Source organism: Dermacentor andersoni, chromosome 4, assembly GCF_023375885.2.
Source record: "Dermacentor andersoni chromosome 4, qqDerAnde1_hic_scaffold, whole genome shotgun sequence".
Lineage (NCBI taxonomy): Eukaryota > Metazoa > Arthropoda > Arachnida > Ixodida > Ixodidae > Dermacentor > Dermacentor andersoni.
This window is the reverse complement of record NC_092817.1, coordinates 206,654,502-206,672,883: the sequence shown is the minus strand read 5'-3', so window position 1 is coordinate 206,672,883 and position 18,382 is coordinate 206,654,502. Positions and strand designations below refer to the sequence as shown.

Here is an 18,382-nt window from a genome sequence, read left to right as displayed (position 1 = left end):
GCGTTCTATGAAACTGCACATTCATGGCCAAAAGCCAGTATTTGGAAGATCAATTCTAAAACCGGTACAGCGCAACATAGAAAGGAAGAAACAAGCCGAGCCGGCCAAATAAAGGAACAGAGCGCTACTCTTCAGATAAAGAAACAGCGCTCTGTTCTTTTATCTGGCCGGCTCGGCTTGTTTCTTTCTTTCTATGTTGTGCTGTACCAGTTTTATAATGCAATACCAACTCGCACAATCCTCAACCCCAATCGACGATCAATAATGTCCATCGTTCCTAAATTTGCCTTTCTCAACAATGCATCAAAAAAGGTTAATTGGTGCACTTCTGTGACTCTTGCGATGTAGCCCAGGGATGCAGGAAAAAAGATGTTTCACTTGTCTAGTCTTTCTTTTTGCTCGCGACCACCGCCTTGTGTCACGCTAAATTGGCAACGTGTTAAACCGCAAAACCTGGGTTCTTTTTATTCCATACTCAATGAAAATTGCTGCAACCTGCATTTTACAGGGCTTGGCGTAGCTATCAGCGCATTTTCAAAGAACAGAATCACTCTCCTGCTGGCAAGCGTGAAATACGAATTACAATTGTGGCACCACCGCTGAAGCCTTAGAATTATGACAAATAGCGCAGGAACAGAGTATCAAAAATCTCAAGAACTCTCACCAACAATTCCTACATCATATGTAAATGCGATGCTGTGCACCTTAATTGAGGGAGAATACAACAACGATGGTGATCACAACAGTGATTGGTAAAGACAGCATTAGGCTAAGAAATGCAGCGCTCTTCTAAGTAACGCAGTGTCCTACTGTAACAACAGTAGTATCAGCGCTATGTCCTCTTTTTTTAATTTTTCATTACCTGTATTTAAGGAGTCGCTGGTGCCTCTAAATGGCTTCCGTTACTCCTCTTCTCTGACATGATAGTTGTGCTGATAACGGTCATGACAGAAACAAAACTGAGCAAAACAAAACAAAGGACCCCACGTATAAAGTTCGCATAGACATAATTTAAATGTTCGCAAAATGGGAATTGTTTGTGGCGACAAAGGAACGTTTTTGCGGTTCGAGATAACTGTACAACTTGATGACTGCACAGTGGTACCTTCTGAATCATATTAAGAACGCAAATAATTTATTGCGCTATCCCCGGGTTGGTTCGAGATCTATTGGACGAGACGTGGAGACAGCGTCAAGGCAGTCCGGGCCCAGCGTGTTGGGAACTGTGTCCGATGACATCAGAGACCTGCGCCAGAGAAGAAAGTCCTCGTCAACATGGCCACCCTCGGACCCCACCAGTCGAGGCATAGCTTTGATTTACCTTGTCTGCTTCTTACCAAGTGCGCTGTTATATTTTCATTTCTGATAATTCATATTTTATAGTATATTAACTGTGGTTGCAATACTTTTATGGTTGCAATAGTTTAATAAGTCATCGCGTGACTCAGAGTCGGAGGTGCGGCTGAACTCCAATTCTTTAAACCGCGGAAAAATAAGGAATTCCTTCTGATAAGTCTGTTCTTGTCAGTACTGTTGAAAGGAATGGATTGTCTGTGATGCTAAGTCATGTTTTCTCTCGGTATGTTTTCCCCGTGCCTTTGCATACTCAACGGCCAAAAAAAGATTCCTGTAGGAAGGGATTGCTTCCATTGAAAATGTCACTTATTTTCTTTCGTCTCTGCGTTCCTGCTGTTATTTCTCTGTCCTGTGTCGTGCTGATAATTTTCACATTATTATTAACCCTACCTTGTTTAAAATTGTACCTGCAGCTCACGGCTTCTTGACTGTCCTTTGAATTTGGAGCAATATACTTAGCATGGTATGACTCGTGCGAGTCAATAAGTTCTAATTCAATGGCTAACGGCAACGTGCAAGACCCAAGCTACCTGTTAACGAGTTACTAAGCGACATCGAGCTAGATCTGCAGAATACGCATCCCTAATCTTCAATATGCTACTTTAATAAAAGCCGAAAATAACCAGGAAAGTGAGACAGGCGTAAGTGGTGCGGCACCGCGACCTCTATATTTGGGAACAAGGCAACCAACTCAATGACGGCGCTACTCCATAACAAATATTTTTTTCTAAAAGTTGATAATTGCTCTCTTTGACATCCAATCCGTCGATATAGCGGAAGACCCATAGCCAATCTGGATGCTCATTTACTAAACTCAACAACTTGACCCACTCGACGAATTGTTATTTTCTGTGGCGCAAGCTATGAAGGATAAGGATTGACGCCCAAATTTAGCCATTCTGCAATCCTTAACCGACAAACGCAGTACCACACGACGTGTTGTGTTTCAGCGATACACTTACGTGCTCACTGTGTCAGTCGGTGTCTTTGAAGTGAAAAGTGTACGCGCCATTCGCATCATTGCACAGTGCTGTGACGTTGTTGTGCTGCTAACGCGTTTCATTGTTCTGTTAGTTGGTGTGGAGTAGCACGTACGTGCAGCGTGAGCGTACGGAGGCCGCCTTCTCTGGTCTCCTTCTTAGTCTCCATGTGCTCGCGCTGTGCGTACTTCCGTAGCTGTGCTGATTGTGTCAGTGAGGACCTGCTATGACATGGTTCTACACTCACGATTCTTTCTCTATGTGTCATTTATCTTCTGGGACCTACAGGGGTCTAGTGACGAGGGATTCACTTAATGAGCTTGTTATTTTACCTGACTATGCATTTCCTAGTTGCACATCACTGAGAACATATACAGTGCTAAAAAGCGGGCACGTCCTGTGCAACCGCTGCATAGCGGAGAGACGAGAACTATGAGTCGGATTTCTGATTAATAACGATATAGCTGATAACATACAGGAATTCTATAGCATCAACGAGTGGGTGGCAGGTCTTGTTGTGAAACTTACTAAGAGGTACAAATTGAAGGTCGTACAGGTCTACGCCCCTACATCCAGTCATGATGACCAGCAAGTGGAAAGCTTATATGAAGACGTGGAATCGGCGATGGGTAAAGTAAAACAAAATACAATGTACTGATGGGCGAGTTCAATGTCAGGGTAGGCAAGAAGCAGGCTGGAGACAAGTCGGTGGAGGAATATGACATAGGGTCTAGGAATAGCAAGGCAGAGTTATTAGTAAAGTTTCCAGAACGGAATAATATGCGGATAATGAATACTTTCTTCCGCAAGCGGGATACCCGAAAGTGGACGTGTAGGAGCCCGAATGGCGAGACTATGAATGAAATAGACTTCATCCTCTGCACTAACCCTGGCATCATATAAGATGTGGACGTGCTCATAGCGTCCTCGATCACCTTGCCCCGGGATTGCCCCAAAACCAGAATGGTGCGCTTTGCACCGCCGTGGTGGCGCACTGCGGAGGGTCAACATCGAGGACAAAACTGCACCCCGTGCAGGGTGCTTGCATGCAGCGCTACTTTGCCCCTGGCGCGCAAGACGTGCGCGAACACGCGCGCGAACACGCGCGCGCACACGTTATTGTTTGCAGGTGCTGAGCGTCTGCGGCAAGCGCTCGAACCTTGTCAAACTGCGTGCTCCGACATACCTGGTTGCAAGCGAACATCAATGGATTTTATATTTAATCCTGACGACCCGTTCAACGAACCTGGCCACTTTCGGCCGCTCTTCACCACATCGTTTTTGGACGAGGTCGATCAGCATGCTGTCTTCACTGTCAGACGAACTTGAAAAAAGCTCATCGATTGCGGCAATTAGCAGTGCTTCCTTTCTCATTGTCGACATCTCCACTGGCTAACTCCGTCAACTCCGTTGCAACCGCAGCTATCGGGCCAGAGCATCCGCGGTTCTGCAGTCGGCAGCAGTCGTCAGTGCGCGCGCGCGTCCCGCAGTGCTTGCTGGGATTGCACCCCGGCGCACCGCCGATTTTCTCGGTGCGAGACGGGGCAATGGAAAACCGCTCCAACAGGGTGCGCTTCCGGTGATCGAGGATGGTCGGCGCGCACCAGTGCTTCGAGGACGCTATCAGCAAGGTGCGCTGCAGTAACCATAGGATGGTAAGAAGAAGAATTAGCCTAGACTTGAGGTGGGAACGGAAGAAACTGTTACATAAGAAGCCGATCAATGAGTTAGCGCTAAGAAGGAAAATAGAGGAATTCCGGATCAACCTACAGAACAGGTATTCGGCTTTAACTCAGGAAGAGGAGCTTAGTGTTCAAGCAATTAACGACAATCTTATGGAGATCATTAAGGAGCGTGCATTAGAAGTCGATGGTAACTTCGTTAGACAGGATACCAGTAAGCTATAGCAGGAGACGAAAGATCTGATTAAGAAACGTCAATGTATCAAAGCCTCTGACCCTACAGCTAGAACTGGCAGAACTTTCCAAGTTAATCAACAAGCGTAAGACACTTGACACAGGCAAGTATAATAAGGATAGAATTGAACATGCTCTCAGGAACGGAGGAAGCCTAAAAGCAGTGAAGAAGAAACAAAGAATAGGCAAGGCTCAGATGTATGCGTTAAGAGATAAAGCCTGCAATATCATTACTGATAAGGACGACATAGTTCAAGTGGCTGAGGAATTATATAGAAATTTATACAGTACCAGTGGCACCCAGGACGAGAATGGATAAGGGAATAGTCTAGATGAATTTGACATCCCACAAGTAACACTGGAAGAAGTAAAGAAAGCCTAGGGAGCTATGAAAAGGGGGAAGACAGCTGGGAAGGATGAGGTAACAGCCGATTTGTTGAAGGATGGTGGGCAGATTGTTCTAGAAAAACTGACCCTCCTGTATATGCCAATGCCTCGCGACTTCGAGCGTACCGGAATTTTGGAAAAACGCCAACATAATCTTAATCCATAAGAAAGTGGACGCCCAAGATTTGAAAAACTATAGACCGATCAGCTTACTGCCCCTTGCCTACAAAGTATTTACTAAGGTAATCGCCAATAGAATCAGGAACACCTTAGACTTCTGTCAACCAAAGGACCAGGAAAGATTTCCTAAAGGCTACTCAACAATAGACCATATTCACACTATCAATCAGGTGATAGAGAAATGTGCGGAATACAACCAACCCTTATATATAGCTCTCATTGATTACGAGAAACCGTTTGATTCATTCGAAACCTCAGCAGTCATGCAGGCATTACGGAATCAGGGTGCAGACAAGGCGTATGTAAAAATACTGAAAAATATCTATAGCGGCTTCTCAGCCACCATAGTCCTCCATAAAGAAAGCAACAAAATCCCAATAAAGACGGGCGTCAGGCAGGAAGATACGATCTCTCCAATGCGATTCACAGCGTGCTTACAGGAGGTATCCAGAGACCTGGATTGGGAGGAATTGGGGATGAGAGTTAATGGAGAATGCCTTAGTAACTTGCGATTCGCTGACGATATTGCCTTGCTTAGTAAGTCAAGGGACCAATTGCAATGCATGCTCACTGACCTGGAAAGGCAAAGCAGAAGGGTGGGTCTAAAAATTAATCTGCACAAAACTAAAGTAATGTTTAACAGTCTCCGAAGAGAACAGTAGTTTACGATAGGTAGCGAAGAACTGTAAGTGGTAAGGGTAGTGACCGCGGATCCGGATCATGAGATTGAACTAATCAGAACAAAAACAAAGGGCTGGGGCGCGTTTGGCAGGCATTCTCAGATCATGAGCAGCAGGTTGCCATTATCCCTCAAAAGAAAAGTGTATAACAGCTGTGTCTTACCAGTACTCACCTACGGGGCAGAAACCTGGAGGCTTACGAAAAGGGTTCTACTTAAATTGAGGACGACGCAAGGAGCTATGGAAAGAAGAATGATGGGTGCAACATTTAGGGATAAGAAAAGAGCAGATTTGGTAAGGGAAAAAACGCGAGTTAATTACAGCTTAGTTGAAATCAAGGAAATGATATGGGCATGGGCAGGGCATGTAATGAAGAGGGAAGATAACCGATGGTCATTAAGGGTTACAGACTGGATTCCAAGAGAAGGGTAGCGTAACAGGGGGTGGCAGAAAGTTAGGTGGGCGGATGAGATTAAGAAGTTTGCAGGGACAACATGGCCACAATTAGCACATGACCGGGATAGTTGGAGAAGTATAGGAGAGGTCCTTGCCCTGCAGTGGGAGTAGCCGGTCTGATGATGATGATGAAGAACATAGTAACCCAGTTACCAATTTTACTACTAGGTTGCCTAATGTTGGTGTGTGAGTTACAATGCTCCATTACGCAAACACAGATATTTCTTAACACGCGTGTGTGTGTGTGTGTCTGTTTGGGTGTGTATGAACGTATACGTCACATGCGAATGCAAAGCTGTATTGTTTAATCTCGCAGTTAAACACGTTGTGGGGCTAGTTGGTGCATAGCTTCCAAAAATAAAACGCCAGCAGCAACGGCACACTAAGAAGGAACAAAGACGGGACAAAGCGCTACTTGCAACTATTTATTGAAGTCACAGTAGGATATATTATCAGCCACCTTTGACTTCAATAAACAGTTGCAAGTAGCGCCCTCTCCTGTCTTTGCTCCTTCTTAGTGGGCCGTTACTGTTGGCGCTTCATTTATTGAAAAAATTGTTTCATGCTACCTAAAGATCTGTGGCATTTTCCCACCGAAGCGATCGTCTTAACAAAACTAAAAAAGCAATTTCGCTCAGTTAGCGGAAGTATTCTAGACTGTTATGCAATCTTTGGAGTGCGGTAATCAGTTATTTCTAATTAACTCTAATTATTCCAGACACTTCAGTAGTTCAACTTGCGACTAAACTTGTGCTCTTATATCATATCTATAATGAAACTCATGAATTGTGTACTGTATTAGTTTTTCTATCTTTTCTGATTTATTTTCAGTTTCCTCTCCGGTCGCCTCAGTGATTCCTAATTATTTGTAATTATTCTAGACACTACAGTATTTTAACTTGAAACTAAACTTATACTCTGCTATCATATCTGTAATGAATCAGGACAACATCCATTTGGGCTAGATGGTGCATACTTGAATTAGGAAGGAACAGCACCAACTACGACGATCACGAGAGGGAGAACGACACAGGACAAGCGCCAACTTAGGTGGGAGCTTGTCCATTACGCGTGCGATGCTCTACCAATTGAGCGATGCTCTAACAATTGGCAGACGATCGTACGCGTAATGCGAAAGTTGTGGGATCGTTCCCCACCGGTGGCAAGTTGTTCTTTTATCCACTTTCATTTCCGCTAATTTATGGTTTTTTATTTCAATTATTAAGCACAAGTAATTTCCCCTAGGTCATCCTTGGTGTCAGTGTTTGTTGGCTTCTTATGATACGACTAATAAATATCGGGCCTCTCAATTAACCACCTTTCTTCTCATTTTGTCTGAGAAGCGGTAACATAATAGATAAGCGCCGTCGGTGTTTCCTTTTTTTTTCATTACATTTGTGTGTGGGCTGCCGTTCTTAAAATTCCGAGGAATAACTTTGTAAAAAATGAGAGACAAGGTATGAGCAACATTGGTGGTAGGAGAGTGGTTGGGCATGCGTGGTTCGGGATTTAATTAGAAATTCGTCTTGGCAAAGCGACGTCCGACGCTGGACGCCAACACCGAATTTTCTGCGACACGGGATCTTTAACGCTATCGCGTTAAATGTGGTCGCTAGGCTTGGCATAGCGTTCGATGTCCTCGTACAGGCAGGCGACATGTTGGCTTCAGGCAGCAAGCGAGACAGCTCGTCCTGCGCAAAGCCCCGTGGCCGGAAACAAAACTGACAGGATGAGGCACGCTGGCAGCGGTATCGTAGGCGCCACACCGCGGTGGTGCACGAGATGAGAGCAACATAAAACTGCTAAGGTTTGTTAGCGCCCGAAGAAACAGGGAGCCCGTGTGCAGCGTTTACAGCTTATCCAATAAAATGAATAAGCCGAGCTAAGCGTGATGTTTACGATCCATTCTAGGGCGGTTTTCTATGGCGATCCCAGTCGGCGGTAGTTTCACTCTTGCAAGATTTTGCGAGTCGCATGCCCAAAAGAGCCAATGAGCTTCTCTCTCGTGTTCTTCCGAGACTTGCACGCATTTGTCGAGTGTCTACTCACAGGAAATCTCGCGAAATTATGTCCGAAAGTGATCGTCCCGGAATGCGCTCACACCAGTTGTGTGCTTACCACAATGTGGTAAGCACACAGGTGCAGCTCGAACGTCAGCCTGCGCGCTCAGCTCGCGCCAGCAGCAAAAGCCAGAACGTTGCCCTGGCACAACCGCTCGAGTTTTCGCGTCAAGCTGCGTTCACTTGGCATTTTACAGCCAAACGAGCTTCGCGTCTCTGGAAGCCCTCTGTGCCTCCACGCGGTGACAGTGCCTGGATTTACCGTTAAAATTCTATGATAAATATACTCAATGAGGTGCGACTTCCAAGGTTTTTAAAAAGTGAGGGTGCAATAATACACGACTGCCTTCAATTTGCCCAGTTAAATAAACATCTGCCCCCGAGGGATTAATAATAAAAGTTAATTAATGAATTTTTGTTAATCAGTATACTGAAGCTTATGCTGTTAGCGGCAAACTATGTCCACCTCGCCTAGGAACTCCTCTGCAAAAACGCTGCGTTCCCTGCGTTTATAGCCTGTTTCAAAAAGTTTCTGTATAGTCTAAGAAACATTCCTGTGGACGCTTCAGCTTCGCCTTTAAGAGTGGAACGCGACAGATTCCTGAGCTCCCAGACCGCTTGTCAAACTTCCCGGTGGCCGCAGCTTTCTTGCGGATGCGCGGAGCCGAGTGGACCGCGCCGCTCAAAGGCAGTGCGTGGTAAACTCGTTCCTCCTTGGAAACGCGTTCTGGGGTTCCGCAGCAAAGCCTACTAGGGCCACTACTGCTTATTGGTTACGTAAATGACATAACCAGGCTTAATAAACGAGCCAAGTACATCATGTATGCACATGACACTGCCCTATTTTTTCAGTCTACTAACGTTGACGAACTAACTTGCTGAACGAATATTCCACTAGAAGCATTATTACAATGAACTAACATAAGTTACTTAGCAATTATTGCCTCCAAAACTATAGCGCTTTTGTTTACACCTGTGCAAAACCTAATAAATCGTAACTTCAGTCTATACTTAGACTCAGCAAATGTAAAACTTGTTCAGGAGGTCAGGGCATTAGGCCTGATTTTTAATCATCACATGAACGGGACCATAAATGTCAATCATTTGGCAAAATGTTTGGCAATGGCCTGTGGTATACTATGTAAATTTCGGCAAGTATTTCCACCCAAGGTTAAATTGTTCTTTTATATTTCTATGTTTGCCCCTCATATGCAGGGTGTCCCATATAACTTGAGCCAAAAATTTAAAAATGAAAGGCGCGTCGGAAGCGAATTCAAGCGATTCAATTATTGGTTAATTATTGGCTGAGGACCCCAGGTATGATACGCAGATTTGTAGAGCAGCTTCAGAAACCACACATCGAGTTGTTTTCTTTGCCATATGGCTCACGTAGTCCTTCTTTTTCCGGGTTGAAAAGAAAGTCCGCGAAATAAGAAAAAAACCACGTGACGCAGCGTTTGCGCAGTGGCGTCGTGCTGATGTCAAGCGTGCGTTTGGCGAACAAAGTCGGCTGCATCATGACTGGCGACGAGCAAGCCGCAGGGCTCGGTCAGCAGCACGCATTTTCGCCGTCATCCGATGCGAGCCGACCTTGTACACCAAACGCACGCTTGAGAGCAGCACGATACCACAGCGCAAGCTCTCCGTCACGTGGCATTTTTTTATATTTCGCGGGCTTTCATTGCAACCCGGAAAAAAGGACTACGTGAGACATATGGTAAAGAAAACAACTCGATGTGTGGTTTCTGAAGGTGCTCTACAAATTTGCGTGTCATACTTGGGGTATCCAGCCAATAATTAAACTGTAGGGCAATTAAACTTAATTAGTGACTCATGGAGTAAACGAAAAATTGTCTGAGTTACTATAGGCTATAGCGAATAATATGCGTTCGATTCAATTCGCTTCCGACGGGCCTTTCATTTTTGAATTCTTGGCTCAATTTATGTGGGATACCCTGTACATGCCACGCATTGTCTCATTTCGCCTTGTAGTCCTGTCAAAAATTAAATAAAATGTCACTCGTGGGGCCCCCATTGGCTCAGCGAGTATTATTAAGAAACGAAAAGCAAGTCTTCGCCATTACCTGCGTGCAGCCGCCATGCCGATCCCCATGCACCGGTCCCAAGGAAGTCCAAGAAGCAGGCCGCACAAGAATCCTCCAGCAAGGCTGCACGTAACGGGACACACATTCAACGCCAGACTCCGTCGAGACGACTTGGACGCCGGAAGCTTCGTCGTACCGCGGAAACACCACAGTGTGCGTCACTGCAGGCACTTCGCTCAACGTCTCCCTGGCCAGGTCTCATGCACTACGATTAGCTCCGAGATAAGTCGTCCTGCTCGGCACACACCCAGCGCACATTCTGTATTTCTTCTGAATGAACTTTCTCTTGCTCTTCCATGACTTCTTTTGTTTCCCGTTTTACGCTCCTTTACGTAGCATCACGTTGGGAATCTACGCTACAATATCATGTTTTTGTATATTCCGAATAAACAAAATAAAACGCGGAGTCCGAAAGACCGGCAACCTCAATCAGCTACTCCACATGCATGAGCTACCGCAAAAACAGTCGTCGCAAATTAAATTATAAGAAGTGGTGGCGGAAATATAAAGTTTATAACGCAGATGCTGCTTTGTCCGTCAAACAGGTTGCAGAACATTTAAAAACTCTCACCTCTCGTTTCCAATCTTATAGTGGTGGTTTTCCGTAATGAAAAGTCTCATTAAAATAGTGAACAATTATCCTTCACTTCAGTGCGTGCGCATTAGAATCTAAGTTTGGGACAGTGCGAACTAACAAGCTAAGCCACAAAACCTGTTCCCTCCGACTGTTGTGTTCATAAGTTTAGTGCCATCCACAAAGGTCTCGCAATAAATGATGTATGCATGCATGTGGCATAATGTATTAAAGCAGAACATTCTGTATCGGCTCGGTGGCTGTGCCCTTACAAAAATGACTTTAGACTGTCTATAGAAAGTCTATAGACTTTTTATAGACGACCTTTCCTTTCTATAGATTTGGACTTTTGTTGATACAAAGTCTATAGACTGTCTATAGACGAAAGTCGATAAAGTTTCTATTTATTTTTGTCTATACGCAGTCTATAGACAGTCTATAGAAAAAAGTCGATAAGGTGTTTGTTTCTTTTTTGTCTGCTTCCCCTCTATGGACTACCTATAGACGAAAGTGGATACGGTCTCCATCTATTTTTGTCCATACTTTGTCTATAGACTTTCTATAGACGAAAGTCGATAAGGTTTCTATTTCTTTTTGTCTACTCGCAGTCTATAGACAGTCTATAGAAAAAAGTCGATAAGGTGTTTGTTTCTTTTTTGTATCCTTCCCCTCTATGGACTACCTATAGACGAAAGTGGATACGGTCTCTATCTATTTTTGTCCATACTTTGTCTATAGACTTTCTATAGACGAAAGTCGATAAGGTTTCTATTTCTTTTTGTCTACTCGCAGTCTATAGACAGTCTATAGAAAAAAGTCGATGAGGTGTTTGTTTCTTTTTTGTATCCTTCCCCTCTATGGACTACCTATAGACGAAAGTGGATACAGTCTCTATCTATTTTGTCCATACTTTGTCTATAGACTTTCTATAGACGAAAGTCGATAAGGTTTCTATTTCTTTTTGTCTACGCGCAGTCTATATAGACGGTCTAGAAAAAATTCCATTAGGTGTTTGTTTCTTTTTTGTCTACTTCCCCTCTGTATGGACTACCTGTAGACGAAAGCCGATACAGTTTCTATTTATTTTTGTCCATACTTTGTCTATATCTCTATATTAGACAATAATAATAGTCGGCTAATTAAGGTTTCTATTTCTTTTTCTCTACTCCTGGTGTATTTAATGTCTATATAAGAAAGTCGATAATATGTAATGCCGAGTTCCCATACTCCCCGTCCTCTGCGAAGGCGATGATATGGCACTGGTGCATGCACGACCGGCACCGCGTGCAACCCCGGCGCGGTGGACAAACCGTGCAGACTGCTAGTCTGCGTTCAGTGCAGCTGCACCAAACGAGGATCGCGGCGGAGCAGGCAACGTCCGAGTCGGTCTTCCAGGCACCCGAAGGCCCTAAACCTGGCTGCTTCCCGGACGTACACTTCGCGAAGACCAGGTGGTGAAGATCAGATGGTGAAGAGGTGGCAAAGGTGGTGAATTCACCACCTGGTCTGCCTCCGAGTTGTCGTGCACTTGCAGGAACCAAAAGGTCCTAAACTATTCCCGGAGGCACAACTGGCCCTGTCTTCCTCCTCGACCTCGATCGTTCTGACGAGTGCACGCAGCAGGTCGCGGGAAGTAGCAGCCGCCCGCCCGCGCGCGCGCGCTGACATTCTGCCGCACAGAGATAATTAACACGGCACTGCACCATGCACGCAGTTAACAGGAGGTGAAGATCGCAGATGATGATCGTCGCTAGAACGGTGCCGGCTCCACGTACTACCGTTAGCGACTGACCTCAAGCGCCTATGAGGTCCTCGTCGTAGCCGTCGTTGAACTCCTCTTCTTCAGAATAGTCGTCATCGTCGCCTTCGCTGCCGCTGCCACTGGCCGGCGCCGAGCAACCGCCGCCAGAGTCCGAGACTTCGCCCTCCTCGGGCTCAGACGATGGCAACGCGCTGCTCTTGTACTCGGCTTCGCTACCCGAAGAGCGGTTCTTCCGAGCCGCTTTCTTCGACAGCTCGCCTTTGCGTGCCTTGGCGGCTTCGTTACCGTCAACGATCCAGTCGTCGTCACATCTCCGACGTCTCCGAGTCGCTCCGAGCCACGCGTGGTCTCCGTGCTTCGACAAATTGTCGCGTTGATACGGTACTGCATTGCGTTGATGCAGTGACCGCGCCGGCAGGTCCCTTCTTCAACGGTGGCGCCGGCGAGCTTCAGCAGCATGTAGGAGACCGCTCCGCCCCTGTGTCCCATGCCAGACCAGATGACGATGATGGAGAAGACGGCGGAAACGCTGCTCAGCGAACGCCAGAGCTGCAGCTCGCACCGCGGAGATGTTCACGCAGCACGCCAGGCAGGCGTCGCTACTGGTCGTGGAACGGGCGCCGCCCGCCTTCCCCGCGATCATGGTCCGTCCCGGAACGCAGCCAGGGCCCCACGTTACGGGCGCCAATGTGCGAATGGCGCGGTCCTTCAGTACACACCAGCAGACCCCAGTCCTGGCCGGCTGCGCCCAACAGCGCTTGGTTGCTTGCTTGCTCCTTACTTGCGGCCCAACCGAGCCTCGAACCTCCGCTCGTGCTTATGAATCACTTTGTCCTACCCTTCTTCTACTTCTGGCTCCAATGCTGGACTTCCTCCAATACTATGCAATTGGAATTATTGGCCACGATTTCCTATATATCTCCCCTGATGAAGGCTATAGGATGGGATGTCACCAAAGGTTACCGATTGTGCTATAAGGTGTGCTATAAGGTAAAGGACAAGCGCATGCTGTAAAAGTGTTATTGTTTCAGGTTTACTTGCCATCTATAGACTGACTACGGACAAAAGCCGTTAATCTTGACCCAATCAAGGTACGCTGCAATCAAGTGCAGGTACTGGTGGATAATACGGAGCTTGGTTAGAAATAAGCCACTGACGTTATATACTGCTGAGATTGCTTTAAAGCCTTTTTGCAGACTTTAGTATATACACAGTATATACCTCTGCATTTGTTGACATATATAGCTCACCAACTGGCTGTATATATACAAACTTGAATGATGCTTGGTGGTTTTCTGTTACATTATCTTATATTTAAGAAGGGCTTAAATACTGCTCCTAATGTTTAATTTATTGTAACTAGTTCAGCACACATTGCAATGTGATCTTACAGCATGTTGTCTCATCAGTTACTTTTAGTGTATTTTTGCCTCCTGAAATTTGTGCTCAAGTTCGATTTTTGCTACTTAACATAATAATCTTGCTGCATTTCCACCCTAGGAAAATTCCCCATTAGAAGTGCAGTGTAGATAAATGAATAAGTGAATAAAATTTTTAAACAGCTGTGAAAAATTTTCACAAGAGATATTTGTTTATATCCACATTGCCATCGGTTATATATTGCTGGTTATCTCTATCACACTTTTGCATTTTCGAATTCTTGTTTGTTTTATAGCTCCTAAATGTTTCATTTTGTGAAAGCTTTGCAAAAACAGATCTGCACTTGAGCTTGACAGAAAGTGCCTACATGGGCAGACCAAGAACACAAGCAATGTCTTCAAACAACTTCACTTGATGCACTTGTCAAAAATCACACTTGTTTCAGCATACATTGCAAAAACTGCTGTGTATATATATGATACAATTCGTTATGGTAATAATGGGAACAATGCTAGAGAGAAAGCTTTTGAGGCTCCATGTCACACCAGGAGTGTTCTATATGTTGCTGAGCGCCATATCATAGAGGACATCAATTAAAGGCATGTGTAATGAACAGTTTTGCAAATTACATGGGAAGAAAAAATATGCTGGAGATTGCACTGCAGCCATGTTGTGGCCTTACTTCTCTGGGACGCAAAACATTTTTATATTTTTCTCAAAACCACATGTTCGGGGACAAAAGAAACATTTTCTTTGTAAGCACCAAACCTTAATTCAAAAAAAATATTTTTCTGTGGTCTCTAGCATCCGCGTTCTTGGTATGACCATAGAAGCCAACAGAGCTAACTTTACGGCTATCTTCAAGATCCTTCGACAGACCGCTAATACATCCAGACCGCTGAAAGCAAGAAAACCTTCCCCATCCCTCACCGCAAGTTAAACAGAGCACAGGCAACCACCCTTCGCCTGTTACAGACCAATACATACCCCTCCCTCACACGCTATCACACCATATACCCCGACATCTACCCGAGCCAGACGTGCAAGGTCTGTAAAACTCAATCAGCAACACTCCCCCACATGCTATGGGAGTGCAAACATCAATACCCAGACCTTAATCCTGTGACCCTCTCATCGAGATGGCACGCCGCCCTGTGCAGCTCCTATCTCGACGACCAACTCTGGGCGACCCAGCAGGCCTACGAAGCGGCGAAGAGGCAACACCTCGACGTCCCATCGTGGGAGGCCTAGGCCCAGCCGACTAAACTGCTGGTGCTCATTAAAGTTCACTCTCTCTCTCTGCGAGTCGTTCCCAAATATTTCTCACATCTACTGAGCCCAAAGGGAAATGTTTGTTTCAGAACTTTTCCATTTATTAATTAGTTAGTATAAAATAAAAATACTAGTCATAACAAGAGCTTCTATCATGAAAATTTTTCTGAAGGGATTATCATGGCCACAATTCTTGTTTTTGTTCAGACAAAAGCCCGGTGTAGCCAAAATAAGCTGAAAAAATTTCACCGGTGGACATTAAAAATGTTTTTTCGAATACGGTACATTTCTTAACCAAAGCAAGAAAGCCTTGTAATTGACAATATGACACACATTTCGATGTTTCTATGTAATTTTTAGCATTTTACTAGATAGTATAGTCATCAAAAACAGCATAGAAGATTTAAGCGCACATGCTTGAACTTCAGTGAAACTACAGGCAACCATATTTAACATTTTAGATGGCTGTTCACGTTAAAATGGGGACACTTAATTATTTATGAGCAAGGGGGGATTCAAGATGCACCTTTTCACAATATGGAGGATCATATTCAGTTTTTAACCCAACTCTATCATAAAGTTGACAAACCGCCCCGTTCTAAACCGCTATGTTCTAAAACCTTGTGAAAAAATAAATGAACCCACACGTGAACAACAAGTGACGCCAATAGTAACATCCAGCCAGGCGCAGTCAGTAGTAGCAAACCTTCCAGCTGTTGCTTCTGATGTAATATTTTGAAATATGATGGCATGCATAACTGTGCACACACCACCTAAAGGGGTAAATCTAATCAGTAGAGTTCCAAGAATTTCACTTACAAAGATGTGCAAAAATAGAGAAAATCTGCCTCTGAAACATGCAGTTACTGTACACATATTAAAAAGCAAACTATGAGAAATGGTGACAATGGCAGGAACTCATTCCTTAAAATGAAAACATTAAAAATTCAATAGGAAAAGAAAGCAATGAATGACAGATAAATTTACTCATAAATGAACCAAAACCAATCACTTAGTACTGCAATATTTGAAGTAGACATACTTCAGCAGTTAAAAAGACCAGAATGCAACACTGACAAAAACGTTCTATCATTTAAAAACAAGGCAATGCACTTCAACATTTTGTCTGGATTGACAGTGACAGTTTCATGTGTTCTGTCTACTGCAACAAACTTGTGTGGCAATAACTTCAGCACACTACCAGTCATTTGCATTTTCTCACATGCGACTACAATGTTCTTCGTACATGCCTGAGTATGTTGGTGACAATGGCATGTAAGAGCCATGCCCACAATGCGGCAAAACATTTCATCACAAAAAATGAAAGAGTTGACACGGCGAGATTTGTCTGCTGACGCAGCAGTGAACGTTAGACCCGAGTGTGACAGCTTTTTGAAATTCCCAATACTCGTGCTAGACACTTTCTGCATTCCATGAACAACCACGCGTGACTTCAGAGTTAGTGCACTTTTCCGTAGCTTGTAGCCTTTCAGCAAACCTGTGATAAAGTTAGCGACACCTTCTTTAGATAAGCCAGCAGAAAGAGATGACGTGCACAGCTTTGCCACAGCTTTTGTCAAGCAAAATTTTGTTGAAACCTGATTGTGTGCGTACCGTGTACCTTTTACGAGCTTAATCAACATACCATTCATTGCTTCGAATGGGAAAGCAGAGTAGCACCACAATGGTCCCCAATTTTTTACAGTGTCTGCCAGATGGATAAGGAGGTGCGTGTTGTACTTCATTTCTGTTATGCCATAGAGGCTCTGAAACTCTTTAAGAAAGTTAATCAACTTTTGGTGCACTTCGTGAAGCCTATCGAGAGGAATAGATTTAGCAAGCAGGAAATGCATAATGTCAACAAACTCTATCCAATTGGAGAAATATGGATTTGGCAAGAGACCATCTACAACAACAGGTGAATAGAATAGAAGCCAATAGAGCCATTCTGAAGCTTTCCAGTAGGCTCGCTCCTCAAGTGAGCGTGGTAGTCTTCCAATTTCATGCACAGGCTGGAGGGATATCAGCCGTTGGTTCAGCTCCTTAATGTGGATGTTCAAATTAAACTTCTCCTTTCTTTTGGAGCCTAGCCACAGGCAAGTCACAGAGCGCACAAACCCCAGGCAGACTGCATGCATGTAGTCTACTACAAAGTTAGTCGGAAAAACGAAGTGGTTGAGTGTAAAGAGTATATTGGCCCCTTTTATCCCTCGGTTTGGTGTTCCTTGCACATCAGCGTTTCTTGCATGCTTTCTGAAAGATACAGCAGTCCTTTCCTTTGGCTGTCTTTGGTGAAGGGGGTACACTCTGCTATGCCCAGAGCCTTTTGCAACCACAGTTCCTTCACTCTCACACCATGCGCAACCATAGGCACCATTAAACATTGTCATGTTCATGACAAGTGCCCTGGCAACTGTGTCCACTGTCACTGGTCCAGGAAACACCCTTGTGGTTCGTGAAACCTTGTATTCATCTGTCCATGCAAAGCCTGTGCTTGAAAGATGGTTAATTTCTTCCACAAAAGGCCTTAAAAAACAATTAATGTTTGGTTTCTCACGTCCAAACCAGATGGCACCAAGCAGCATATTATCCCATCGTTCATGCTCTGACAACTCATTTACAGCTAGCTCTAAGGGCCACATTGAGTATCCTGAAGATTTGTACATAGGGAAGCCATCTGTGTTAATAGTCAGAGTAACATCATAAGGAGACAGTGGCAGCCTACGATAACAAAGGCTTTGCTGAATGCTTGAAACATCGTAGCTAGTTGATTTGGTTGCTTCAGAGCCCAGTTGCACTTTGGAACACTGAGACTCCAAAATGTTGCGTAATTGCTCCTCAATACTCAGGGCAACAAAAAATGAAGACTTCTTTTGCAGCTCCTCCACTGAGTATGTGGAGTCACATTCCAAGCACTTCAGCCCATTAGCAATGTCTTTGCCAATGTACATTTTGCAGCAGGGACAGTAAAAATGCTGCGATGGCAACAAGAGAAAGCTGCGAAATTGCTTTAAGAGAACAAAGCTTGTTGTTGCTGTGGCTGTGTCACAAGGCAGGTGCAGCTCAACAAGGTGAAGTAAGTCTTCAGTGGCTTCTTTCGAAAGCTTGTGACGAAGGCTGAATGCTGTAATCATCAGGAGGCTTTCCTTTAGACTCAGTTGAGATCCAGGGTACAATGGGGTGCTCTGGAAATATGCACAAGGCAACATTATCTTTAATGAAAGACGAAAACAAACTGATGCTGACAAATGCTTGTCAAGACATGTCCATGCAT

General features: G+C 44.7%; 1 protein-coding gene across 1 annotated transcript in view; it reads right to left on the bottom strand.

The window, feature by feature from the left end:
• Positions 1–1,118: 1,118 nt before the first annotated feature.
• The window catches only part of LOC126538330 (uncharacterized), a 680,380-nt gene continuing 663,116 nt past the window's right edge, over positions 1,119–18,382 (bottom strand). Inside the window, exons 8-9 of the mRNA XM_072287698.1 lie at positions 10,100–10,183; positions 1,119–1,246 (exon numbers count right to left, since the gene is read on the bottom strand). Coding sequence (XP_072143799.1) covers positions 1,144–1,246; positions 10,100–10,183 — 187 coding nt within the window. The 3' untranslated portion in view covers positions 1,119–1,143. The remainder of the gene's footprint in view (positions 1,247–10,099; positions 10,184–18,382) is intronic.